This window comes from Miniopterus natalensis, chromosome 12 (assembly GCF_054644295.1).
Source record: "Miniopterus natalensis isolate mMinNat1 chromosome 12, mMinNat1.hap1, whole genome shotgun sequence".
In the NCBI taxonomy this organism is placed as follows: Eukaryota; Metazoa; Chordata; class Mammalia; order Chiroptera; family Miniopteridae; genus Miniopterus; species Miniopterus natalensis.
Genome location: NC_142092.1, coordinates 69,599,655 through 69,626,949, shown reverse-complemented (window position 1 = coordinate 69,626,949; position 27,295 = coordinate 69,599,655). Strand labels below are relative to the sequence as shown.

Below are 27,295 nucleotides of genomic sequence, written 5' to 3'. Positions count from 1 at the left end.
GGCGCTGCCCACGGCCGGCTGGCCCGTGGGCCTTCTCGGCCCCGCCTGGACACGCTTCCTCGTGGCATCGGGAGAGCAGCAGCTCTGCTGGAGCGCATGTGGCTCTGAAGGCTTCTGCTCAGACGTGGCAGCTGTCCCCTCAGCTTCCCCTGGCCAAAAACGTCAGGCCACACAGCCAAGCCCAATGCCATCGGGCAGGGAGGCCCTGCAAGGCGCCTGGCCGTTGGCCGGGAGGAAAATCCTCTTACTGGAAGGGCATGGGAGCAATTGCCTCCGAGTCTGAGTCCGAGTCCAAGTCCGCCCCCCATAGACCCAGAGGCCACAGAGGGGGCGGGGTGAAGGGGACGTTTGAGTCGGACTGCCTGTGTTGGTTCTCTGTGGCTGCTGGAGAGAGGGTGCCCAAGGTGCCCAGCCCCAGACCGGTGCTCTCCTTGCTCCCAGAACGTTCTTCCCCTCAGAGACAGTGCGTGCAAAGGACAAACGCAGGGTGGAAGGGGGCAGAGCAGCGCATGAGCCCCTTCCTCTCCCCTCTTTCTGCCACCCCTTCTTTCTGCAACCATCCTCCCCCTCCCTCTCCCTGCCCCCCCCCCACTGTGTGCAAATAGCTTGAGGAAAATATGCATATTTTTAAACAGAAAAAGAGCATCCACACTCTGTCCTTTGAGGATGTCACTTTGCCAAGGAGCAGGGGGACTGGCTGCACCTGAGCAAGACTGTGGACTGGAGACACTCGGGTGCTGCACAGCTGTCACAGGGCTTCAGTAGGTTGTGCTCTGGCACCGACACGTGCCTGTCCCTAGGCAGCAGGTGCTCCCCCAGTGATGTGAGGAGGGCTGTGAAACCCAGGGCAGTGGAGGTTGGCGTTCTTGTTTGCACACATGCTGGTGAACCTGGGCGGAGCCCCCCAAAGTCAAGGCTGGGATGAGCTGGAACGAGGACGGAAACCTGGCCATCCGGTGCGTCACATCTGGTGGCCCAGCACCACGGGCCTGGGCCAGAATCACTCAGCAGGGAGGGGGCACTCACGGCCTTCCCATGAGGGCCTAGAAAGTTCTGGCAGAAATGTGTCTGGTGGGTACCGTGCACCATGGAAGCCTTTAGGTGATGGGGCATCAGTGGCCATGCAGGTCACGCTCCTCCCGGGATTCATGCGACCTCACAGTGGCCACGTGCTATGGTGTGAATGTTTGTGTGGCCCCAGAATTCATGTTGAAACCCTAACCCCCAAAGGTGGTTGCAGTAGAGGTGGGCCTTTGGGAGTGTCTGCCTCCTGAATGAGGTCAGTGCCTTACAGTGGGGCTCCAGGAGCTCTCAGCCCTTCTCCGCATGAGGAGAGGACCCCTACGTGACCGTGCCGGCACCTGGATCTCGGCCTTCCAGCCTCCAGGACTGTAGCAATAAACGTCTATTGTTTGTCAGCCACCGGCCGGTGGCCTTTTGTTACAGCAGCTGAGCTGACCGAGACACCATGCTGTCTGAAGGGCAGAGGTGGGCCATGTGCTAGAGCTTGGCCTGGGAATAGCTGGGCTCATCATGTGACCTTGGACAGGTCTCGTCATCTTTCTGAGCCTCACCGTGACAGGGAGCTGGCAATCGCACATCCCACGGGCATCTGTAAGGATAAAGGGACATTGTGCAGTTCACTGCGCAGTCAGTACAATATGGTTACTCAGAGCTGCAGAAAGGAGCCCTGGCTTCAAGGGAAGCCGTGTACAAACTGGGATTTAAATCCCTCCGTAGGCACACTTGGTGTTGGCTGGAGCCATGGATCGTTTAATCCAAATGCCTTCATTCTTCAACAATCCATAGTTTGCATTTGGAAATGCTGTGTAGCCTCCTAAATCAAATTAGACTCATTGAGGCTTCCTGATGACCCTTTCAAATGCATTAAAAGCAGTGTGTCTTCTGTGGAATCTCAGATTGTGGACACTGGAGGGCTCTGCCTCGGCATTAGATGAGTTGGGAGTAACTCCCCTCGACCCTCCCAGCTTGTTAAGGCAGCTGGGGTGCAGACTGGAGCGGCACAGGTGCCTCTTAGAGCAGCAGGTGCTGGCCACGGCCCTGCGCAGCCCTGTCCTATCCACTGTCCCTGTCTGCAGAGGGGGGCGGGGGGAGACACTGTGTGTCCATTCAGTTCTCTGTAAACAGAGACAAGTAATGAAGAGATGACCAGGATTTAAAGGCATCGGGGTGGGTGTGAGTCAGCTTTTTCTCCCATCGCGCTCAGATTCTTTGACCTCCCCGGTCAGCTTAGTCCCCAGGGAGGCGGAAGAGTTCCCAGGCTTGGGCTACATCTGACAAGCCCAGTGCGAGCCACTGCAAGCCACATTTTTTAAAGGCTGCTTCTCAGGCAGCCCTTAGGGGATGCCACAAGCCCTTTTCTGGCTCCCCAACATGACCGCAAGCTCAGGATGATATGATAGGGAGTTTCAGATCTCCAGGCCAGCCCTCACTGCCTGTCCCCTACAGGGTGGGAGAGAGCCCCCAGGCCAGTCCTCCAGCCGCTCTTTGGAGCAGCACTCGGCCTCAGTGTCTAAAACCACCTGGATTTCCTGCTCTGAGAAGTGAGACGCCAGCCAAGGTGGCACTCTTCAAATTTCAAGTACCCACTGCAAGTCCATCCCTGACATGAAATCAAATCAGAAGTTCTCCAAGACCAGGAGAGTTTTCCCATTGCACCTGCCTGTCTGAGGTGTTGCCTTCCCAGCTGTACTTGGGAGTATTTCCAGGTCCCACAATACCCCCTCCACGCGTAAGTCTATATACACCTCATCTCTTGTCCATGGTCTTTAGCCAAAAGCAACTGTGAGAGGTGGGAAGGACCCTGGTGGCTTCAAATCTCCCCTCTGCTACTTGCTTGAGCACCAGTCACTCGGCTGAGGGTCCTCTCTGGGCATGCTTGGTCTTGTGCACAGTGTGGATGACAAGGACTGGCACCCTCACTGGGTATCCCGCCTGCTGCTGCGCCAGCTCAATCCTCAACACTGGAGAGGTAGGTTACCATTATTAGGCCCATTTTAGAGATGGAGAAACTGAGGCACAGAAGGGCTAATTACCTTGGCCAGGGTCTCACGCCAGTAAGTAGCAGAGGCAGGGCTCAACCCCAGTCTGCCCAGAGCAGAGTGATGGTTCCAAGATGCCTTTCTCCGCACGTGCTCGGTTGGTTGTGAGGAAGTGTTTGTTCACACATGGTGTCGGGCCATGGAAGGTGCCGGAATCTGCTACTGTGGTGTGGCTGTCACTTCTGTCCTGGTGTTCGGCATGCTGTATCCCTGTCTTGGGTTTGATCTGGGGTCTGCAGCCCACTGTACCCGACGTCTTCACTTAGTAGTAAATACCTGTAGCTTCTGAGATGGACGGCCTGAGGGTTCTGTCGGTTGGAGTGGGCTGGATTGGTTCCCACAAAATACGAGGTCACTGCCCTTTCTGCAGTGGGCAGTGGTATGAGCGGTTGTGGCGCTAAACCTGTGTTCAATGTGCATTGAGAGAGAGGAGGGCACTGGGCCTGGGCCCTGTGTGGTGCCCGCTGGGTCTCAGCAGACCATGCAGTACCAGCTCGCACTGGGAGATGGCGCCGTTCCCCAACAGTTGGAATCTGTGGCTTCCCACTCGCTAGCTGCCACAGATCCCAGGTATTAATCAGGAAAACAAATCACAGAAACACCTTCAGCTGGCAGGTCTCACGCCCAGCACTCAGGCCAAGGCCATCCGGCCTGTAACTGAGCCCCTTCTGCAAATAGGGATGGAGCAGTGAGCTGGTGTCCATCTCAGGTGGGCCTAGGGAAGGCTGGCTCCTTCCTCCCAGTGTCCATCAGGGAAGGGAGATTAATTTTCACACAGGCAGAGTGTAGGGAGTGATGGGGATGGGGGAAGGGCCTTCCCAAATTGCTGGGAGCACTTAATGGGAGGCCTGGAGGAAAAGCCTTTCATCCCGGGTTAGTAGAAATAAGCCCCATGAAGGTGTTTGACCCAGTCAGCCCCAGGCCCCGAGGACACTCACTGTTGTCCTCCAGCTGAAGCGGCCCAGGGCTGGGGCCTGGTGCCAGCCTCTCCTGCCCCCTGCCTGGGCACCCCGACTGTGGCTCCACCCCTGTCCCCAACCACAGACCCAGGGCCCCACCACCACACCGCTCATGGGCAGGACCCCTTTAGCGCCCCTGCCTGGATGCCTGAGCCCCAGACCTGGTTACACCCAGCTCCTGCTCCGTATCTGCACACCCCTCACGCCCGCACCCAGGAGCCCACGCTGGTGGGTGCCCGCAACCACCAGAAGAATTCCCTTCTCCCAAAGGCCTTCCAGTACCTGGCTCCCCGGGGCTCCCAGGAGGGCCTTTCCCTTTACACCCTGTTCCCCTTCCCCAGTTCTGGGGCGGGAGACCCCGCTGAGGGCTGCTTTGGACCCGACCGAGCGCTCGCTCTCCCGGCTGCTGGGAGCCTGGAGCCACCCGTGAACTCCGTCCCCAGCGGCCGGGGTGGGGCGAGGGTGGCCTCTGAAGGGCCCGCGGGCCTCGCTCAGCCCTGCGGCGTTGGGGGCAGGGGGCAGCGGCCGGGCAGCGGCTCTGCGCCGCGGGCAGCCTCTCTCTCTGCGCCCGGAGGCGGCGCAGCGCGGCCGGGGCGCGCGGGAGGATTTTTATGATTTAGGCGGCGGGGGTCTGTCTTTCCTCCCGGGTCGCCCCATGCCAACTCCTAGCGACTGAGGCTTGCAGACCTCACAGCCGGCAGCCAGGGGGCGGCGGGGAGCCGGAGCCGAGAGGAAAAATCCACCCATTTTCTGGGCAGATTGCGTCGGCAGTCGCCCGGCCTTGTCCCCGCCTCCCGGCCTCGGCCCCCGCGCGCAGTCTGCTTGGCGCTCAGAGGCAGAGCCGGGAGGCCCTTCCCGGCGGCGGCAGGGCGCGGAGTGACGCGGCGGCACCGGCACCGGCACCGGCACCGGCACCGGCACCGGCACCGGCACCGGCACCGCACCCGGACGGCGGCGGGGCGCGCGGAGGCCGCGGGCAGCCTCTCTCTCTGCGCCCGGAGGCGGCGCACCATGGCCGGGGCGCGCGGGGCGGCGGCGGCGGCGGGCGGGCGGCGGCGGGCCGAGGGGGCGCGGGGACACGGCCGGGCGCCCCTGCCCGCCGCGGTGCCCGCCGCCTGAAGGCTGCCCGGGGCGCGGAGCCGGCGCCGGCGCGGCGCGGGCGCAGGAGGCGACTCGAGGCGCGATGTCGGTGCCGCTGCTTAAGATCGGGGTTGTGCTGAGCACCATGGCCATGATCACCAACTGGATGTCCCAGACGCTGCCCTCGCTGGTGGGCCTCAACACCACCAAGCTCTCGGCGGCCAGCGGCGGGACGCTTGACCGCAGCACCGGCGTAAGTGCGCCCGCCGCCTGCCTCCGCGGTACCCCCGCCCTGGCTCCCCCCGACCCCCAACCCAGGGCTGGGCAGGCGCTGCGAGGAAGCGGGCACCGGGGCAGGGGCGCGGGCAGGGGGCAGGGGGCAGGGGGCGGCTCCTCTGCGCTGCGGTAGTGACCCTGGTCCCCACGCCCCCCAGCCTGGCCACTCCCGTCGCGCTCCCTCTGTCCTCGCTTCCTTGCTGTGCCTGGTCCCCTCTCAAGGTGGAAGATGCCAGCTCAGGGACTCGGGCTTGGAGTCCTCCTTCAACTAAGAACAAGTCCCTCGCTGATAAGGTTAGGACACAGAGGCAGGGACTTGGGGACTTGTCCAAGGTCACCCAGCAAGTAAGGGGTGGAGACGCAGCCGCTCAACCCCAGCCTTGCTGGGTCCGCCCAGGACTCTGGAGGAAGCCCTCCCTACTTTGGAAAAGCAGGACTTGACCGGCCAGGCCTGGGCTGGGGAGCTGGTGCCCTCTCCTGCCTGCACGTCCCAAAGTCCCAAGGCACCTTTCGCTTCCCATCCCCAACCGAAGGTCCATCCGAAAAGGGTGAAGAGGGGCGGGGGCTAGGCCCCTGGGTGCCACTCGCTGGGAAGCTCACCCCCTTGCCTTTCTTGCTCCCCTGCCCGGGTCCTGCTTTCTTTCTCAAGGCCTGGGGGAGGGGGCGGGCTCCGGGCAGCTTCTGGGCAGGACTGACTTAGACTCTGGCTGAGAAGCTGGAGTGAGGCTGAGCTGGAACCACCGTGAGCCTTGGGCAGGGCGCCCAAGGAAGGGGTGCGCCCCAGGCCCGGCTCCCCGTCAGCTGAAAGGAGAGGTGAAGGACACGAGGCTCCTCCGCTCCCTTTTTGCCGTCAAGGGCACAGAGCTCTGGGAGGAGGCCTCCTGGTGACCCCCTCCTAAGACACTTACCGCCTCACCTGCTGTTTCAGGAATTGCCTGCAGTGTTTCCTTCTTAATGACTTGCTCCGCCTCTGGTTTCTGAGCTTCTGGGGTTGGAAATGAATGAAATGAAATGTATCCCCACTCTAGTTTCTCAATACCCAACTTCTCCCCATCCCCGTACTAAAAATAGCCCGAGGTGACCTGAGGCTCCCAGGCAGGCTGCAGGGGCTGAGCTCGGGGAGTGTGTCAGACCTCCGCCTTGCGTACCTGGCCCTCACCATCACCTGAGCTGGGCTGCAAGGGGACACCAGCCATTTACAGGTCTAGTTTCTTGGTGGCCCTTGGGCACAACTCAGGACTGAGATTGGGTGTGACCCCTGCACAGCCTGTCACTGAAACTTGGTGATATCCACCAAATGGCTCGTGGGTGGCAGCTCACGCAGAGCTGAAAGCCTGGCGTTTTCTAGGGCAGTCTGCGCCAGGCAAGGCGGGAAGATCGCGGGGGCTTGCGGCTCGTGGCTCCCTATCCTCCCAGCTCTGGGCTAATAGGCTGTTGGATCCCAGCTATTAATGGTATGACAGTGGGTGCTTCATCTCCGAGCATCAGGGAGCAGCAGCGAGAGGCTGCACCAGCCACCCCAGCTCGCCGTAAGGGGGGGAGATCTTATTTCCCAGTTACTGCCCACTGAGAGTCTACCAGCCTGGCCTTCCTGCCTCCCTCCCCTTTCAGCTTCGGCCTGTGGTTGCCCCTCCCTCTACCTAACGAATCCATTTGGTCAGATGCCAAAACTCCAATATGCCGTGAATTTAAAAATCCCTTGAATTTAAAAAAATTTAAAGAGATGTCTGAGCCTGTCTGACTCCCTTCCAGCCCTGGAGACCCTGACTGGAGACTGTCTTTGTTCTCGGGGACCCCTTCCCTCCCTGCGGTCAGAACATGTCTTTAGATCGTTTCTTTATGCTTCCCCCGGGGGCTGACCGTGGACAGTCTTCCCTGGCGCCCTCCTATGGTCTCACTCTCTCCCCCCCCTCCCTCCCCATCCCCCGCCCGCTCCAGGTGTTGCCCACCAACCCTGAGGAGAGCTGGCAGGTGTACAGCTCCGCCCAGGACAGCGAGGGCAGGTGTATCTGCACGGTGGTCGCCCCCCAGCAGACCATGTGTTCGCGGGATGCCCGCACGAAACAGCTGAGGCAGCTACTGGAGAAGGTGAGTCTGTGCGGGGTGTGCGTGCATCTGTGCGCGCAGGCGTGTGTGCCTTCACCGATACCAAGGCGTGGCCAGCCTACGGGGTCCGTCCCAGCACCAGGGCCTCGCTCTTCCCCATTGAGAATATTTGCAAATGGATGAATGGATGGAGACTCCCCAAGGGTGGCCCAGGAGGAGATGGATAGACCCTGTCACTGCAGGGCCTGCTCCTCCACATGGCTGTCTCCCCAGTGAGGCCCCGCACCTGCAGTCCTCAGGGCTCTGTCCCCAGCAGCTTCCTGGGACCCAGAGATGCACAGCCACTTGGATTTTCCCTGAGGGGATTTTCTCCCTGCCTTTGAGGGTTGGACCTGGCCACCATGGAGGTGTCCCTGGTATACAAGCAGATTAAATCGTCACCTTTGTAACCCACGCGGGAACAGCACTGAGCAGTTCGCAGAAACATTTTCAACCCAACCCATTTTCAATCTTCACAAGAACCATGTGAATTGATAAGATTTTTCACGCTTTTTCAAGAAGTGGAAATTTGGGTCCAGAGAGGGGCACACTCACTCATCCCACGCAAACAGCCAATTAGCCGAGGGCTGGCACTCACACTCCAGGTGCAAGCTGCCCACCTGGCCTGGCAGCCTCTGCCCCACAGAGGTCGCTGCTCCTGGTGGCACGGCCCACTGGGCTCCTGGCACATCCCACCCCAAGAACCCTGGATTCTCGGAGAGCCTGAGTGTCAGGGTCCCCTGGGAGTTACCGAGGGAAGAAGTGGGTAGGCCCTTCTGTTCCACTCATCGCCCTCCCCAAGGAGAGGCGTCCCTTCACACCCTGACAGAGTGGGGCCACACCGCACACCACACACAGATACACACATCACACACACCAAACACCACACACAGATACGCACATCACACCTACACACAAACACATACACACACCACACACACTGCCTACACAAATACACCCGCCTCACATACACACAAACACATACACACACCCCACATACACCGCGCATATACACCCACACCCACACAGCAGTAGAGCCGTGGCTTTTCCCTCAGTTAGGGGACAAGAGAGGAACCTTCGGGGGGTGGGGTCCTGTGCTGGGAGGATGGCCCTTCCCAGTGCTGCCTCCCCCCGGAAAGGCCACAGCAGCCTGCAGGAGGCCCGGGTCAAGCCCAGCTCACCCACAAACCCTTGCACAGCAGCAGGCAGAGCAGGTCCCTCTCTTGGACCCCGTTTCCCAGACCGTCTCATCACTGGCCATCAGGAGGGCATGGGAGGGACCTTGTTTCCTCAGGTAGGAGTGGCGGGCAGAGGGGAGGCCAGGTCAGGCCAGCAGGGTGGAGGCTGGGCAGCAGCTTGTCCCTGGAGCCTGCTCCCCTTAAAAGGACAGAGTGTTCTATGTTCTTTAGCCACTGAGTAAGTCATTTAAAAAGAATGAAAGCAAAACGCGCTTACCAGATTCCACAGACATTTATTAACACCAAACTAGACCAAAGCCTAATTGAGCCTTTAATTATTCAGAACTGTAGAGGAGAGAGGTGGAGCTTGGAGGGGCCTTGGGGACTGCCAGGGGCAGGGCTGGGTGCTGACACCAGGACCTCCAGCTCCCAGGAGGTGACAGAAAGCCAGCAAGGGTTCTAGAAAGCTCTAGGAGCCCTGGGACTGCAGCCCTTAGAGCTCTCCTTTCTGCCTGCTTATAGGCCATGGCATTACTGCTTAAAAATGTATAACCCTGTTTATACCCTGTGGGCACTGCTTTCAGAGCACAGAAGCCATTTGCTGTAGGGGCCTCACTGCCCAGTTCATTCTGCATGAGGAAGGGGCAGGGCAATCACCCCCTTCGCTCCCTGTCTCCCCTCTTTTCTTACTGAGGGGCCAGGGCAGGGTGAGGCTGGACAGGGCAGGAGCAGGGGGGAGGGCCCCAGCACTGTCTGACCCCGTGCTCTGTCACTGGGGCTGGGCACATCCCATCTGGTTCCACTTCTGCGTGATGGCTCCATGTTACACTCCACCTGCGAGCATCCCATGCAGAGCCTGGGCCCCACACCCAGAAGCGCTGATTTTCACTGGCCTGGAGTCCCTGGGAGGCACCTGGGGTCAGGGTTGAGGACCACTGGGGACCCTCAGAGTGCAGCCAGCGGGCTGGGGCCTGTGCTCTGTGCTCTCTAAAGACACACAGCTCTGAGTTTGAAAGTGTGGGCTTGGGAGTCAGGCCAGGCTTTGAATCGTGGCTGACTGCTGTTGTGTGAGGGCAGACAAGTTTCTTAACGTCTCTGAGCCCTGGTATGAAATAAGACTCGAAATAGCGTCCACCTCCCACAGTGAGATAAGTAACATGACGGGCTCAACACCGTGCCAGGAACATTGAAACTGTTCCATAAATATTAGCAGTTAGTTACTCCCTCAAGGCCCGGTGTGCCTGCACACACACCCACCCACACACACACCCGCCCACAGGTAAGAGGAGAATGGATGCGCTCAGAGAAGGGGCAACAGACCTCCACCTTCTCCCCTGAGAGAATCCCACGGCTGTAACCTCAGGCCCAGTCATCTTTGCAGTTGGCCAGCAAGGGGAAGAGCTGTAGGCCAGGAGGTTGTGTATTTTGTTGTAAGGCAGCTGAGTAGCTTGGAGTCTTTAAAATGTGTTTTCTAAATTTAAAACTTAGTATTTAAAATTTTTAATTTGTTAAAAGCATTGCTTCTTTGGCAAATGAAAAGCCCATTTGCTGTGTGCAGCCCCCAGTTAGAGGATCAGACCAAAGCCACCCTGTTGGCTCAGCAAATTGTAGCCTGCGGCCTTTAATCAGGAATCTTATCCCCTGGGCTGGGGGTGGGGTCTTGACTGGTACCACCTTTTGTGTCCCTTCCTCCCAGCCACATGGCTGCAGGGGTGCTCCTGTGCGACATGCGGCTGAATCCTGTGCTGGGGTTACAGGTGTGAAGGCGGCCCAGTCCCCCTCCCTCCATGAGTCTCCTGTCCAACAAGGTGGTTGAGACAGGTGTGCAGGTTACTGCTGTGCAGGCATTGTGCCAACAAGGTGATGTTTCCAAGTCATATACAGCCACTTCTGGCTTAGCTCACCAAGGAGGCCTTCCTGGAGGAGGTGCCATTTGGGCTGAGCCTTGAAAGGTGAAGGAAACCAAACATTGCAACTTTTCTCAAAAGAGGTGCTGCAGTTATTCAAAGTGACAGAATAAGACGGGTGAGGGGGTCAGGGAGACTTTAGAAGATAGAGCGCATGTATTTTAGTTCCCATAAAACATCCAAAGAGAAAGCATTGGAGAGAGTCAAAGTCACCCACATGCTGTATTCTACCAACTGGAATTTTTCAACAGTTTGTGTGTGGTGCTTTCAAATAATGTCATAAAATTCCTGGCATTTTTAAATGTCAAGATTAACAAGGCCAGTCTTTTCCTACTGAGAAGCCTTTTGCTGATTTATTTTATTTTCTTTTTTATTTTATTTTATTTGGGAGAGCGGTGCAGTAAGGCGTAAAAACCATGCTATCGTCTCTTCTTTTCACTGACCAAGCGAAGCTGAGCCTCCTACCAAAATGATTTTGTTCCTAAAAGGGAGAGTATTTTGAAAATCAGCAGAAACTCAGAAATGAAGATTTGTGGTTATGGAGGCACCGTCCTCCCTCGCGATTGGACTCGATTCTGAGCCAGCACTCCGACGCCACTGCGACAATCCTGAGCCTCGTGCCACCGCCCCAAATGCATTTGCACAGAATCGCAAGCCAGTTTCCTGAAAATAAAAAGCACTGGCAGCTGGCTGTGCTAAAACTGTTTTTCTTGTAAGCTCCCTGAAACCCTGTTGAATATTAAAGTTCCATCTTGAGGCGAGACTCAATTCAGACCTGCCCGTAAGGGTGTAAAACACGATCCTTCATTTTCTGGGTGATTGATGCCTGACTCTGGGCCCCGAGTGTACATGTTTGCAGAGCAGTCATCTACCTATGATATTGTTGGGGGTGATGGATGGCCTGCGAGGCGGGGGAGGGAGGCCCGATGCCAGATCAGGCAGAGCCGCCTCTTGTTCCTTCGTTGCGCACGCTCGCGGCCACCTTCTCGGGGAGACACCCAGTGAGATTTAAGGGGCAAGAGAAGCTGTGCCTGGGTGAGGGAAGCCCCATGTGCCATTCCTCTTCGCGGGCGCTTATGTCTGCCTAACTGGTTTCATCCTGCTGAGTAAAGAGAGTAGGAGCCACTCCCCAAAAAAGAAGGGAAAACTCACCCAAAGCCACAAGCCCAGAGCCGTGGCCCGTGGGGACCCGGGGCCCCTGGCCTGCTTTGCACCCCGGCTGTAAGAGCGCGCTCTGGAAGATGGCAGAGGGAATGTTTACGAGACCAATTTGCTGCGTTTGGGGAGCGCTTGGCCCTAACAATCCCCAAAGCTGGTGATTAGCTAGTAAATAATGCATCGGCCGCTTCTGGTTCCCAGCGTGTCGGCCATGTGGAAAGGTCACTGTCACGTATTAGGATAAGATTGGCTGGCACCTGCCACAGCTCCTTCCTTGAACCTGTTGCCTTTTTGACAGGTGCAAAACATGTCCCAATCCATAGAGGTCCTGGACCGGCGGACTCAGAGGGACTTGCAATATGTGGAGAAGATGGAGAACCAGATGAAAGGACTGGAGTCCAAGTTCAAACAGGTGGAGGAGAGTCATAAGCAACATCTGGCCAGGCAGTTCAAGGTATGTGTGTTTCTGCTCCTCCAAGACTGGGTTTGTTTCCCTCCAGGCTTTCCTTTCCCTCTAGAAATAGCAATTAGGAGACGGGGCGGGGGTGGAGTGGGGTGCGAGCCCAGCAAGGCTTGTTCCTTGCTGTCCTTGGACACAGGGGCAACCTGCTCTCGCCCTGAAAGGGGGAGGCCTGGGCCGAGGTTCCCAGCACCTATTAGCTTCTGAGGCCAGGGGTTCCGGGTTCTGAGCTTCTCGAGCCAAGTCACAGATTAGCTGGGAAGGGACATCATCGGTCCCTGTCGTTCAACAGCTGCTGCAGGTAAACCACATTAGCCGAGGATTAGCTTAATTGATTAGAGCCATTTCTGAGCAGGGATCACTCAGGGCAATTTTTCACGTCTGACCTAATTTAGCTATGACACAGCTCACTGTAGAGTCACAGGGAAGAAAGAGAGAGACACCAACATCTTTCTCACTTTGTGGTAAGTGTTCCTAACTCTGGACCTTAAAGCCGGAGTTTGACCTAAAATTATATATACATATGTATGAATATGTATATATACATCTAGAGTTAACGCAGCTTCAAAATTATTAAATTGAGAAATTATGTGCACCTTAATTAAGGTAGACATGCATGTTAATTAGAACTCTAGCCCAGATATAAATGAACAGGTCAATTACACAGCCCCGCTTGACTGGAAATTGCTGACGCTGACTTCTGTCCTTTCAGTGCTAATGTTTTCCTTTGATGTGCTCCTGCATGAAGCAAGAAGGAACTTGCTTATAAAAGTGGTACATTCTATAGACGAAATAGCAAGCTAATGAAGTTACAGATCTATATTATAAATAAAACAGCAGCAGGCCTGATCCCATGGTGGAGGAGAAATGAGTGGTCGGAGGCAGATGGACATAGTGTCCTTGCTTCTGCCGTGTCATCAGGAGTTGTCCTGGAAAGAGATTTTGACCTGCCTGACCATAAAGAGTTTGTGTCTCTCCTTGAAAGGCCAGCACTCCCTTCTCTGGGGTAGAGGCAGATTCCTCTAAAGATGAGGGGTCTTCAACAGCCAGGGCTAGCTCCTCTTTGCAAGCACTGTCCACACAGCCATCTCTCCCAGTCCCCAAATCTGGGGCACTGTGGCTCTGGGGGAAGAAAAGCAACCCTTGCCTTTTGCCATGCTTTAATTGCATTTAAAATTGCAACAAATTGTTGTGAGGGAATGTATGTAAGTGTCAAAGCAGTTTGTTTGGACTAACTCTAGCACTGAAGTGTGATTTTTTTTTTTTAAGTGACCGTGAAAATATTTGTCTATGAATGGCTATGTGTTTAAGGCAGGCTAGTGAGGTAGCTCTTCAACGGTATTTCATTTTCTTACTTGCAGGGCTAACTTAAAAGCGTTTTTTCAATGCCGCAGTGACTGAAGAAGCATGTAACCATGTAACCATGAAAGAGGGCCAGACAGCTTTTTGCACCCTGCATTTTTACTATTCTTTTCCAATACTTAGCACCATTTCACTAAGGAACCTTGAATCCATCCACGATCCTCTTTTGCATGCGACTGTAGATGCATTTCATGAATACTTTGAACCCTTGTCAATGCATTTTTTGAAAAAGAAAAAAAAAAAAAGAAACTTTGTGTATGTGACTTAAAGCATGTAACCTTAAGATGTTGCATTCTACCTGACAATAAAGACCTTTCCCAAATATGATGGTGTTCTGAAGACTGTTTAATATGATCTTCTAATTCTTTTGGACCAGACGATAAATAAACCTGTAACTAAGGCGGGAGTGTGCACAGCTCCCTTGCCTAGGGAGAAGCCAGGCCAAGGCAGGGTGTGACAAGTTTTTGCACGCATCGCACTGAACCCAGCTTATTTTAACCTTGCAGGCAATAAAAGCGAAAATGGATGAACTTAGGCCTTTGATACCTGTGTTGGAAGAGTACAAGGCCGATGCCAAATTGGTTTTGCAGTTTAAAGAGGAGGTCCAGAATCTGACGTCAGTGCTTAACGAGCTGCAAGAGGAAATTGGCGCCTATGACTACGATGAACTGCAGAGCAGAGTGTCCAATCTTGAAGAGAGGCTTCGTGCGTGCATGCAAAAGCTAGGTAGGCCCGGCACCCTGCGGGCGGGGCGGCTCGGCCGGCGCCCGCCTGGCGACTGAGCTGGCTGCGCCAGTGTCACCTCGCGGGGCCGCCTCATGCAGAGGCCAGCTTGTAGACCCCGCCGAGTTGCACATCGGGGAAATCATAGGGTGATTTTAGATGTGACAAACCATCTGAAGAGTGTGTGCGTGCGTGTGTGTGCGCGCTGGGGTGAGTTCTTAAGACACGAGCTGCTTAGGGCTGGAAACGTACATCTCAGATTCCCCACAGGTTGAGAATCTGCGGAAACTCCTCAGATTCTGCACCGCGCAGACCAAGAGCAAATTGGGCCACCCCGCGGTGGGAGAGTTACGGTCCCCGCGAGCGAGGCAGCGCCCCCCAGCGGCCGGGAGGGTGGAGCCTGTGCGCTCCCGAGCTCCTTGCTCTGGTCGCGTTTTCTAAGAACTCACTTTGGCCCCTCTGAGTACTTTCTTGTGATTGAGCACCCACCTGCCTTATCAGCCTCCCCACTAATTGCTTTAACAGGACACGTTAGTGCCCGAGCCCGCTTTTAAATAGCACACTTGAAATCCCGGTTCCGTGCCTACGCTTTCTCCCTGAAGATTAGCAGGCCCTGCTCGTCCCCGGTTTTGAAACAGAGGTTGCTCGTTTCGCAGTGTATTTTTTAGAGTAACCCAGGGTACTTTTGCTGTACGAAGACTCTTCCCTTTAGTTTTATCTGATGTTCTAACTTAATTCCCTTTTTATTCAACCCCCCTCCCCACACACACACACAGACACACTCCAGGTACCTTATGATAAATTTAAAACATCCCAAAAGAATCCACGCTAGTGCTGTCATCAGTGAAAGAGAGAGAAGACGCAGAAGGCAAGGAAACCGAGTCAGCCAACCCTTTCTCTGAACAGGTTCCCGCGCCCAGGTTATTTTCAAAGCTGCTCTGGGTACCCAGGGGAGGCACACACTTTTTAGTCTCCCAGCCCCAGAGAAAAGCCTGAGAGGTGTTGGTGTGAAGAATGAATCAATGTAACGTGCACACTCTGGCTGTGTCACATGAGTGAGTGTCTCCTGCGTGTTTTCAGTGACATGTTCATGGTGCCCAAGTCCTGGTGTATCAGGGGCTGGGTGACCTAGGACAGTCCCAGGAGGGGTCTGGGATGGATGGCCTCTACCAGCTGTTCCATTTTGACATTCAAGAGTGCGTGTGATGTTTGAGATGTCAGCGACTATGGGGCTGTGTTAATGACAATGGGGCTAAGTGGTTATTTCAGTTGGGCATGGTCTTTGGGTTTCTGCCCATAGTGACCCCAAGCTCACTGTCGCCACTCTCTCTCCAGACCCTCTAAACCCTCCCACTTGGGGGGAGGGGGTGTCTCTCTTGGCCTCTGAAGAACCCATAGTGGGGGGTATTTGTTATTTTTTGCCCCAAAGCATCATCTTCCCTCCCTGGTACACAGGCCCCGTATACCAGGGAGAAACCAAGATAAAACCCCTACATTTTTCAGTTAACGGATCGAAAGCAAAAGAGAAATTCAGAGCAAAACGTTACAAATGGTGAGGAGCTAAGGGCTTTCTGAGGGGGCTGCCACCGCCCAGGGGGATGCCACTGCCCGGGATGAGCAGTCTGCCCACCTGGGCCTTGTCTGTTGTTAGAATCTGGATGAGTTTACCTTTCGGCCTAGGCTCTTGGGGCTGTCACGTGGCTACCCTCGGACTGCTAAAGGCTCATTCGGGAGTAAAGAGAGGACGACTAGACCCTCAGAGGCCTCTTTCTTGTTGGAGGGCAGCCGCGTGATTTCACCTCTGGGTTAATTCTTTCTTCAAAAGACCTTGACGGTGTAGATAGACCTGCTGAGTCAGGGTCTGCAGGTGGGGCCCGGGGGTCCGCGTTGAACCAGCACCGGGTAGATTCAGATGAACCAAACTAGGAGACCCCACCTGGGGGAGGCAGTAAGTGCCACTGGCACCCGTGAGACTCTCCCAAGGACTAACCAGCTTGGGTGTCAGCCCCTCTTCATCTGTAAATGAAAGTGGAGGAGTCCCTGTGCCCTGGGGTTACGTGCAAGTTCATGGATGTCATTTACATCACGTGCTCCGCACTGTGCCCGGCACAGAGGAGGTGGGGGGGTAGGTTGGTAGGTGGGTAGAGACAGATGATAGATGATTGATTGATAGAGATAGATAGATAGATAGATAGATAGATAGATAGATAGATAGATAGATAGATAGATAGATAGATAGATAGAGATAGATAGATAGATAGATAGATAGATAGATAGATAGATAGATAGACAGATGATAGATAGAGTTGATAGATGATTCATAGACAGTAGATGATAAACAGAAGGACAGACAGATTATAGACAACAGACTGATGGACAGATAGATGATAGAGGGACAGACTGACAGGTTTGGCAGCTGCTGCTGCTTCCTCTTCCAAGGCTTCCGTTCAAGCTCAGTAGCTTAAGGACCCAGCTAATAGCCTGTGGCTGCTTAATTCAGTCCCAGCGAGCAGGCACGGCCTTAGCAGCCCGGCTCCTCGCGAGGAGGTTGCCGACGGGCTGGGCCAGGGGAAGGCAGCCCTCTGCAGTGGCACCGGTGCTGACGGCTGTCCCCAGCAGGCAGGACGTAGGTCCCGGTGGCGGCACTCCCTTCCCCGCCCCCCGTCCCTTGGATCCTGGGTACAGTCTGGGCTCCCTGGGCTCGTGCACAGGGCGTGCGTCCTGGAGCTCAGCCTCCTCCTCCTGAGCCTCCTCTCCCCCCTTCTCCCCCCCGGGCACTCGTGATGAGAGAGGGACACTTTCATGGACCGACGTGCCAGCACCGCTCTGTCGAGGTGCCTTTTTCGATCCTGTCAGCTCCCGAGGTTTTGGCAGAGCCGGTCTGGACGGAGAACCAAAAATAACTCCCCGACTCAGGCGGGCGGCCTCCAGCCCCGGGCGGAGCACTGGGCCCCGGGCGCCGGCCGCCTCCCGCCCGCTCCCATCTGAGGTGTCAAGACTCCTGGGGGCGCTGAGAGAGGAGGGAGAAGGGGGCCTGGCAGGCGCGGAGAGGGGCTGGCACTGCTGCGGGTCACAGCTGGACCCGCCACCTGTTTCCCAAAGTGGCCGGCTCCCCTTCCGAGCAGCCACAGACCCGAAGGTCCCGCACGGGCGGGACCGGGCAGGACGCAGTGCTGCTGTCCATGGCAGCCCCTGACCTGGACTTGGCTGAGGTGAACCCCATTTTCTCCACACCCTCAGCCTGGACTCGCGATAATGATAACCGTGCGGCCTCCGCCCGGAGGGGTTCCGCGCCAGGCGTGCGGCGGGCTCTCCATTGCTTCCCTGCTGCAACCCGCCGCCACCCTCGGAGGTGGGTGTCATCACTGCAGACAAGGGCGCCGTCCCGACGCCACCCCGCCTCCGGTCCCCTCTACCGGGACAGATGGTGAAGCAATGGACTGGCGAGGACTTTCTGAGAGGAATGATTTCACCTCTAAGTACCTGAGAGATGAGTCATTCACTCACTCACTCATTCACTCACTCATTCATTCATTCATTCATTCATTCATTCATTCATTTTGGACCACTCCCAGGCTGAGTCTTGGGGAGACAGATGAGAGCAACAAGTTTCTTGCCTGTAGCAGTGAGACCCACACGCTCTTGTCTGTGGCCCCAGGAAACGTGTGGTGACCAGCGCAGGTCAGTGAGGACGGATGGTGGGGCTCGGAGGGCGAGGTCTCTGGAAGAGGCACCGGTTTGGGTCCAGCCACAGAAGACAGGTGGGAAGGGGGGTGGCATTCCAGGTGGAGGAACAGCTAGAGCAACGGTGTGGGGGCGGGAAGATGGGCCCCAGGCAAGGCCTCTGAGCTGAGCTGGGGTGCCGGCCCCCCATCTCTGTGTCAGAGTGTGATGCAGAGGACAGAGTATGGCCTCCTGGTCTCCTTCAGCTGGGCCTGGAGGGAGGGAGGGTGGTACAGAGAGCACATGTCCCCACAGCAAGGCCACCCACCTCCCACCTCGACGGGGAGAACTCACTCCTAGGGCTCAGGAACACGCTGCCCTGGGGGCAGGCTGAGCAAGACTTAAGCGGCTGTGTGCATGGGACACATGGGGTTTTGCATGGCATGGTGGCTGCCGGGGCCTCAGGTGCAGCCTGGGAGACCCACACGGGCTGTGGGAAGGGCAGGGGCTGAGTCAGGAATGCTGGGTTCCAGCTGCAGCAGTGCCCATGTGATGGTGTGGCCCTGAGAATGTCCCGCCTCGTCTCCAGCCTCCATCTGTGAAATGGGAGGACCCCGAGGTCACGTCCAAGGCCCACTCCATCCCAGTGCTCCCTGATCCGTCAGTGCCCCCCGAGCCCCAGCTCTCCGGCCTCTGGCTCTTCCTCCAGGCAGGAGAGATGTTCACCATCCAGGGAAAGCTCAAAGGTTGTCCTGTGGGAAGGCAGCCGGCCCGGCCCGTGGTCTGGTTTTGCCCAACAGAAGGGACGAGAGTAGGGAGCTGTAGTGAAGGGCCCTGTTCTTGCCTCATGAACCCAATGGTGGCTCACAGTGTCCTGCATGGAGCCTCACCGCCTGCCAGCAGCATGCCGGGCGGGTCCAGTGCATTCTCTCCGGCAGCTTTAGGAGGCTGAGCTCTGCTGTCCCCATTTCCCAGAGGAGAAAACCAAGTCTTGGCAGGCTGACTGCCTCCCACCCAGAGGTGCTGCTCCAGCACAGCCCACAGCCCCAGGGGGAGGGAGGGAGGCCCAGCGGGAGGGCTGCCTCTCCCTCCCCCGCTACCCTGGCCTCAGATGGTCTCTGTCCTGGGGAGGGGTGGCATCTCTGGCCCTTGGTGCTAGGGTGTCACCAGGAAGAGTCAAAGTGTGAGCCTCTGTCTAGTATGGTTCCCAGACTGGGAGGCGGCGGGGACCCTGGCCGTCGGGTAGGACTCACTCTCCTGCGCTCTGGCTCTCTTCCAGCGTGCGGCAAGCTGACCGGCATAAGTGACCCCGTGACCATCAAGACCTCTGGCTCGAGGTTCGGGTCCTGGATGACGGACCCTCTAGCCCCAGAAGGTGATAACAGGGTAAGTGCCCCTTCGTTGGGCCTGGCTCTGGGGGTCGTTCGGACAAGGGTGCTCTTATAGGATTGGGTGGTCTCCGGCCCTCACGCAGATGCTAATGTGCCCACCTACCTGGAAAAGCACGCCAGGGCCTATGAACTGAGTGGAGCTTGGTGCCCCGAGTGGGTGTCACAGACCAAGGGCCAGAAATGAGGATGATGGCAGCCGTGAGGAAGCGGGGTCTTGGTAGGGCCCTCCCTTGGCGTGGGCCCCTGGGGCTGGGTGGACACACGGAGTCTGAAACCTTTCAGACAGTCCCACCCACCTCTGGCCCGGGAGGAGAGTCCATTAGGCCTTTCTTGTTTAATGACATCTCATTTGTATTTCATGTGCTCCTCCTTTCATGGCTGATGGAAACCGTTCCTTTTGATTTAGGAAAGAGGCCAAGTTCTTTTTCCTAGACTCCCCACCCCACCCCGGGGGTAAAAATTCAAAAAAAAGAAAGAAACAAGCCCCGCATTTGTCTTGATCAGGGCCTGGGGTCTGTTGGAGCCCCTTTGGGAAGCGGGGAGACAGGGCTGGTGGGCTGAGAGCTGGGGACGTCTGGCCATCGGCCACTGGGCACTATGGCATTTTGGAGCCTTCCTTCAATGGAAGGTTCCGCCCAAGTTCTCGGTGGAGGAGAGAAGCTCTTTGGGTTTCACTGTCCTTTCCTGTCCACCAGCCTGACCGCTGTCACCCACATCCAACAGTGGGAGTGTTGATCAGCCCCTTTCCTTCAGCTGCTGGTGGGACAGTTAGAAAATAAACACTTAAAGAAACATCTCTTCCTCTGGGCCGGATGGAGAAAGGGACTGAGAAATCTGAGATCCAGACGCTGCTCAGATGGGTCATGGTCCCTCTCTCCTGAGATTTCCAACCTCTGGACGCCCTTCCCCATTTGGACATTTAGAAGGCGTGACCTCGTATATTTAAAACGTGAAGTGGCACCTGCCCTTCTGGCACACGTCCGCCTTCTGGGGAAGACAGATGTGGGGACAAGGACTGGGAGGAGACCCCCGTGTCACCGGGCAGGGGAGCAGCATCTTCCTAGATGCTCATCCCAGCGTTTCCCAGAGAAAAGCTCTGCGGGGGCCGGCGGCCCACCCCGGAAACGATGGGGGCCAGGCGTTTCGGGGGAAGGTGGTTGTTTTATTTATTTTCTGCGTCGTGACAGATAGCTGGTGCTTACAAATTTTCTAACAATTTCATTGGCTAATTGTTACCCCGGCTGTTTCATTTTCCACATCCACCTGGAAAACCCACCTCTGTTCCGTGTGTGGTTAGGGAGGTGCCCTTGCCAGAGATGCTGGTGACGGTGGTGATGCGGAGGTAAAGCCGACGACGGCAGATGCCGAGGGCTGGGGGCTCTGTGCCGGCTCTGCCGAAGCACGTTGTGTATGTCGTGACCCCACCGGCACCGGCGAGAGTAACGGTGCCCACACGCAGCGCATGCGGGCCCTCAGCTGGGCACACTGCGGCCTGTCTGGGGCCGGTCCTCCAGCGACCCCGCCTCGTGGAGATCACGGTCATCTCCACGGAGCTGATGAGAAAGCCCAAGTCCGGGAGGGTCGCGTGCCTTACCCTGGTTCCAGGAAAAGCTGGCCGCTGGTCGTAATAACAGATGTCTACGTCGGCACTGGCGTCGCAAGCTGCGCCTCCAGATACCGCCCCCTACAAGTGCCCTCTCCCCACCTCTTGCCTGCAACCTGCCCACGCCTCCGCCACACACCCGCCAGCCCAGGCAGACCTGGTGGGATTCGGGAGCTGGAAGCACGTCTGGCACTGGATAGGCCTGTCCCCTGGCTCGCTACCCGGGCGGTGTGGCTCAGCGCTCAGCATCTGTGCTCAGACACCAAGCATGGGCTCCGGGGCCCGCCGCGTGCCTCCCGCACACCCGAGGGCGTGGACTGGCGAGGCTGTCGAGGTGGTGATGGATGTGTTTGATAATTAGACATCTATTTTCTGCTTGATGACTTGCTCACCCCCCAGGAAAGGCGGCCTGGTGATGGACAGAGGGCGGGAGGAGAGCTGCTCTGGGCGGGAGGAGGGAGCTGGGCTGGCAGGGCCGCCGGGGCCCGCTCGGAGCGCTTGGGCAGTTGGCAAGCCCGGCTCGGGCCATTTTGAGCCATGAGCTCAGTACGATGGCCTCCAACTCCCAGCCGGATAAGTGACAGGTCCCTGGGTCCTGCCATTGATCTGGAAGAGACTTTTGTTTGATCTTTTCCATTCTCCCCTCCAGTTTTGATTGCACACACGCAGGAGACCAATAACTCGCTTGGGAAAAAAAACAAAATCAATGTCAGCGGCAGTACAGGCTGCCACGGAGGGAGGGCGGGCGGGCGTGGTCAGAGGGGTGTGGCCAAAGGCTGAGGGCGAGGGGACTGCCGGAGACCCTGGTGGGGCCCGGCTAAGCTAAGGGGGCAGCCCGGCTGCCAGGTCCCACTGCCTTTGTGCTGAGCCTGCAGAACAGGGTTAGCTGGGGTTGCCTTGGCAGCCATGCGTCCTTGACTCATCGATTAAGCACCAGCTGTGTGCCAGGCACTGTGCGGGGCTCTGCTGTTGCTCCACCAGGTCCAGAAAATGCCTTCTTTCGGCGGGGACCGGCCCACGTGCTCCTGTTGGCACTGGGGCCCGGAAGCTCTCACCCCAATGCCAGGCGCTCATCCCCTGTCCTCTGCCAGGCTGTACTCCTCCCCCAGGAGACCCGTGTGCTGCAGGGACCCTGTTCCCCAACGTTGAGACACGTAGCTCTGACTCGGGAACCTTCTAGAGTCCAGCACCCGCTTCCCTCCTATCTGATCTGCTTCTGCCGTAGGACCCCAGCCCTGCCCACGCCGACATTATCAAGGGGACCCCAGGGGTGCATGTTCAGAGGGGGTTTAGAGGGGCATATTGGAAGCCTTCACTGAGACACTATGCGATTACGAACAGCAGCTGTTAAAAGTCCTCCGTGTCATCTAAACGGTGTCAGAGCCTCTAGGTATTTCTAAGGGTCACATGGAATCCCTTTTCCTGAAGGTCAAATGACCTGAAAGGTGCAGCCATTCTGTTCGATGTGGTCAGTGGCCAGACGGGAGCCTGCACAGCGAGGCGCTCGCGAGGCACACAGGCCTGCAGTGAACTGTCGTGGCAGCAGCCACAGTGGCTGTTTGAGCCCATAGAATGCGGAGGCTGTGGCCGTCCCCCATCAGCGGAGAAGTATCACACGGTGGGGCCTCTGAGGGGCCCTTTCTCCTTCCGGCTTGTAGCCCCAGGGGGTGCTCTCAGCTCTCCCTCCTATGTCTGGGGCCCCCATCCTTCAAGCAGGAGGGCTGCACCCTGTGTCCATTCTCCCAGTTTCCAGGAGAAAGAGGCAATTGAAAAATCCTTAGTAATTTGATGCCAGTTTCACCCAGTTCTGCCCACAGAAGGGAGGCACTGGGCCCTGGGTTACAGGGATACCTCAGACCCCCGCCCCCCTGTCAAAGGCCCAGTCGTAGGGGGCAGGCATTTGCACACATCTGCAAAGTGCTCGTCTTGCTGAGATGAGGAGAGGGCTCAGGCAGGGACGTCACTGAACTGTCCTGAAAGAAGCAGGGAGCTCCCCATCTCAGGAGGCAGTCAAGAAGAGTCAGGAGGGCCAGTTTTGGGTGACATGGTGGGGTGATCTCCCACACCACCCTGCATCCCTCCCGCCCCTCGAGGCCCTGCACTACCCTCGTCCTCATCTGTGACCACATCACTGAGGGCTGCTGAGGCTAAAAATACTAAAAGCCTCAAATGGGACCCAGTTGAGGGTTATTTTTTTAATCTCATTAAAAATAAAAAGCACCTCTGAATGGATGTCTCAGGAACAAGGTTCTGGTTTTTTAAATTTTGAATGCACGTGTAATGCCGGGTCTGAAAGCCGCCCTGTCCCAGCCTCTCCTGCAGCGTGGCCCGTGGCGGGTGGAGCAGCTGCCCCGTGGCCACACAGATGTGCCAGCAGCCACGGCAGCCCCCAGCTCCCCCTGACTCACTGCACAGCTTTCTCATTTGCTCCCATATTGGTTGAAAATAACTAAAGCATTTTGTACAAAGTCTAGACAGTTTCGAGTCAATTGGCATTAATCGGAAATCTTTTCCTCCGAAAACCCAAACTGGAGCCACTTCTGGGTTTGTGATCTTGGTTGATTTCGACAGTCAGGCCTTGAGAAACTCGAATTCTTCCCAGAGAGGCAGCTTGCCCCCAATTGACAGTGATGACACTTGCCGCGTCCCAAATGCCGGGCCGCTCGACCGTCAGCCTGGTAGGAGGGAGAGTGTGGGAGGTTGCCCTTGCTGGTGACCTTGAAAATGAGTCAACACTGAGACAGGAGCCGCCCAGCGCCGTGTCTTCGTCCAGGACCCAGGCAGCTGTGCCCTTTTCAACGCTATCTCACTGGCCTGGGTTTTCATACACAGATGGAGTTTCTTCTTTCCCCAAATAAGTATGAGCACCTACTGTGCGCCCCGGGCCAGGGAAAGAGCAGTGAACCAACGGGTGTGCCTGCGGACCCACAACCCAACAGAGGGCTGGGCCTGGCGGCCGCTGTGGTTTTCCTTACCACCCACAGGAGACTCGGGTGCCCGGAGCTGTCGGTTCCCACACCCCCCTCCCTGGCAGGTCCCCAAACTGGACGCTTCTTTGTCTGGGGGAAAATAGCCCTGTCTCCTTCTGAAAAGTGCCCTGAGGGCTTGGGAGGAGGGCCTGGCATTGTCCGTTTTGACCCTCTCCTGGTCCTCCCGGCTCCTCGGGCCAAGTCTGAGAGGAGCCGGCTCGGGGAGACCCCGTCTCCCCCAGAGCCGCTCACGGTCTGCTCTCTCCGCAGGTCTGGTACATGGACGGCTACCACAACAACCGCTTCGTGCGGGAGTACAAATCCATGGTCGACTTCATGACCACGGACAATTTCACGTCCCACCGCCTGCCGCACCCCTGGTCCGGCACGGGGCAGGTGGTCTACAACGGCTCCATCTACTTCAACAAGTTCCAGAGCCACATTGTCATACGCTTCGACCTGAAGACGGAGAGCATCCTCAAGCAGCGCAGCCTGGACTACGCCGGCTATAACAACATGTACCACTACGCCTGGGGCGGCCACTCGGACATCGACCTCATGGTGGACGAGAGCGGGCTGTGGGCCGTCTACGCCACCAACCAGAACGCCGGCAACATCGTCATCAGCAAGCTGGACCCCGTGTCCCTGCAGGTGCTGCAGACCTGGAACACCAGCTACCCCAAGCGCAGCGCCGGCGAGGCCTTCATCATCTGCGGGACCCTCTATGTCACCAACGGCTACTCGGGGGGCACCAAGGTCCACTACGCCTACCAGACCAATGCCTCCACCTACGAGTACATCGACATCCCGTTCCAGAACAAGTACTCCCACATCTCCATGCTGGACTACAACCCCAAGGACCGCGCCCTGTATGCCTGGAACAACGGCCACCAGATCCTCTACAACGTCACCCTCTTCCACGTCATCCGGTCCGACGAGTTGTAGTTGCCTCCGCCTGGACGCCGGGGTCCAGGTCCTCGCCCGCGTGGAAACCCTGTGACACGGCGGCCCGGACGGTGCTGACGAAACCCATCGCACCGGCTCGGGAAACGGCCGCGGCGGGGAGTCCCGCGTCGCGCCGTGCCACGGCCTCCGCGTTTCTCCGGCTCAGGCCGGAGGGCAACGGATTGGGGAAGAAACCCCCCCCCCAACTTTGCAGCTGGAACTGCAGCCCAGGGCTCCCCTCGCCGCCCCGGCCCCTCTTTTTTGGTCAAATCAAATGACATACTAAAGAAGTCAGGCGATGTCTGTTGGCCGGTTCTCGCCCGAGGACAGCCCGCCGTTAGGATCGCATGGACCTTTCCTTAGACCGCGGTCGGCGCCGATGGACGGGCTCGCCGTGTGTCTCCCGGAGCCCCCGGCCCTGGTCGCCCCCGGCGCCCGGAGGGGTCCACGCAGGCTCATCTAGCTCGTACCCCATCGCGGCGGCTGCTCCCCGACCGTGTGTTGTGTCTTAGATTAACGTGCCGAGACCCCAGTAGCCCGTGCCCCCGTGTCTAGTGGCCGCCACGCGGCGGCCGGCGTGCGTGGCGCGGCCGGTGGCGGTGCCCGCCGCGCGCACACGCCTGCCCGTAGTGTATTGTGCAGCGTGTGTCTTGTTTCCTTGAGGTGGTAACTCTGTGCGTCGGTTTATGCAGTGGATGTTGTCATGCAATGCCGTAGTTTGGATCAGTAAATGGATGGTTCTTGTCGCTAAAAAGAAAAATAGTAATCAGTGTTCACCCTTATAGAGAGATAACCGAGTTCGTGAGAATCCAAGGGACTGTTCTCCTCTAGTCCAATGATCTAGACCTTGTAGCCACAGATGAGAAGGGCTCGTCGGGGGAGACTTCGGTTTCCGACGGGAGAGGAGTGTTCCCGCGGGCATCGTGCCGAAAGAACATTTTTTAAGTAAAAAAGAGAGGAACTTTGTACTCTCCAGCTATCTAAGGAACAATAAACATATTAGGAGATGTCTGTGTTTCCCTTGTCATTTCTGAGGGGTTTTTTTAAATGATGAATTCTTCCAGGTCCTCGAAGACCTAGTCGAGGGTGAGTGTCCCCTCAGAAGGGGAGGGGAGGCCCCTGCTTTAGGGAGTTGGCAGCGGACACGTTCCCTTGGGGTGTCTGAACACCCATCCCCCAAAAGTTGGAGCCTGGAGGTCATCTTGGAGTTGCCCTCCCCCTTTGGGTGAATCAGAATGAAGCCTCCACCCCTGGGAACCCCACTCCGACCCCACCCCTGCCACCTCCACCTGCCAGGCTCCCCCCTAGGTCTCAGCTGGAAGGAGTCTGGGACCTGCACTTACTTTGGATGTGGCAGGGGGCACCGGCAGAGACCCTGCTGAAGGGCGGATGAAGGGAGCCCCAGGCCCGCAGCGGCCAGTTTGCCCACCAGGGACTGTGGTGGGTCCAGGAGGGGAGCGTCGGGCCCCCTCTGGGGTCTGGGTCCCCAGGCCTTGGGGACAGAGACCTTAGGACATCCCAGGAGCCCAGGCCACCATCGGCCATGCCGATGTCGGGCCCTGGCTCGGAGCAGGTCCTGAGGTTCCTGAAGACAGGCCACGTCCAGTGTCCCGAGCCCATCTGGAGTGCCCTGGGCTTCGTGCCGGTCAGAAAGGAACATAGCTCCTTTCACCAGACTGTGTTTGGGACCCGGGCTTAGAGGTCCAAGGTGTGCTGTGGCCTCCCTGCCCCTCTGCCCTGGGATGCCAGCGGCCCCGTGAGCCTGGCCCAGCTGGCACTGCCCGCAAACCAGTGAGCAAACGAGCTGACACGTTTCCAAAACCAGTCTTCCTGAGTTTCCGTCATTCATCCTGGAGAGACAGCTGGGCCAGAACCCAGGCGGGGGATTGTTGGCGGCACTTGGGTGGGGGCGTAGCTGACGTTCACAGTGCTCCGTGCTCACGGGGACTGAGAAAGCCCAAGAACCTATGACGCCCGTCCCCGTGCCCACTCGGTGGCTGGAGCCAATCAGGGAAAGGGGCAGCTGGGGGGGTGGGGACTATACTAGGCTTGGTCACAGTAGGCACCTTGTGATTGGACCTGGCCAATAGATGGGGAAATGTGGAATGAAAAATAGGTCAGAGGCTCCCTGGCCCCCCCCACACACACCCCCTCTGGTCAAGGATCACAACTAAAGAAGGAAGGCTGCCGGCTGCGTCCCACCTACCGGGAGGGTGGGCATTTCCTTGGACCGTGGGCGGCTGCCCCACCCATGGAAAAGATGTTGGGCCCTAAACCACCGTGGGAGGGGCAGGGGGGCTGTGGAAACGTGCTAGTGATTGTTCTGACTCAGTGTTGGGGCCACTTCCCCACCAGGCCGGGGCCATGCCTCTGTCTCATGCCGGCCCCCGGCTCCTGGGCTCCACGGCAGGGAGACAGTGCCGCCTCTCGCCTGGCACAGGCCATCTCTCAACCCCATCGCACCTTGGCCCTTC

The 27,295-nt window shown here is 57.5% G+C and overlaps 1 protein-coding gene across 2 annotated transcripts in view; it reads left to right on the top strand.

Annotated features, from left to right (window-relative positions):
- The window catches only part of OLFM1 (olfactomedin 1), a 32,395-nt gene extending 6,567 nt beyond the window's left edge, over positions 1-25,828 (top strand). The window contains exons 1-6 of one of the 2 annotated variants that reach the window (XM_087823244.1): positions 5,154-5,354; positions 7,316-7,465; positions 12,004-12,159; positions 14,034-14,253; positions 19,193-19,299; positions 24,147-25,828. In XM_087823244.1, coding sequence (XP_087679370.1) covers positions 5,205-5,354; positions 7,316-7,465; positions 12,004-12,159; positions 14,034-14,253; positions 19,193-19,299; positions 24,147-24,821 — 1,458 coding nt within the window. In that variant the 5' untranslated portion in view covers positions 5,154-5,204 and the 3' untranslated portion in view covers positions 24,822-25,828. Of the gene's footprint in view, positions 1-5,153; positions 5,355-7,315; positions 7,466-12,003; positions 12,160-14,033; positions 14,254-19,192; positions 19,300-24,146 lie in introns of those variants that run through there. The other variant, XM_016211045.2, reaches the window with a different exon arrangement.
- Positions 25,829-27,295: the final 1,467 nt, after the last annotated feature.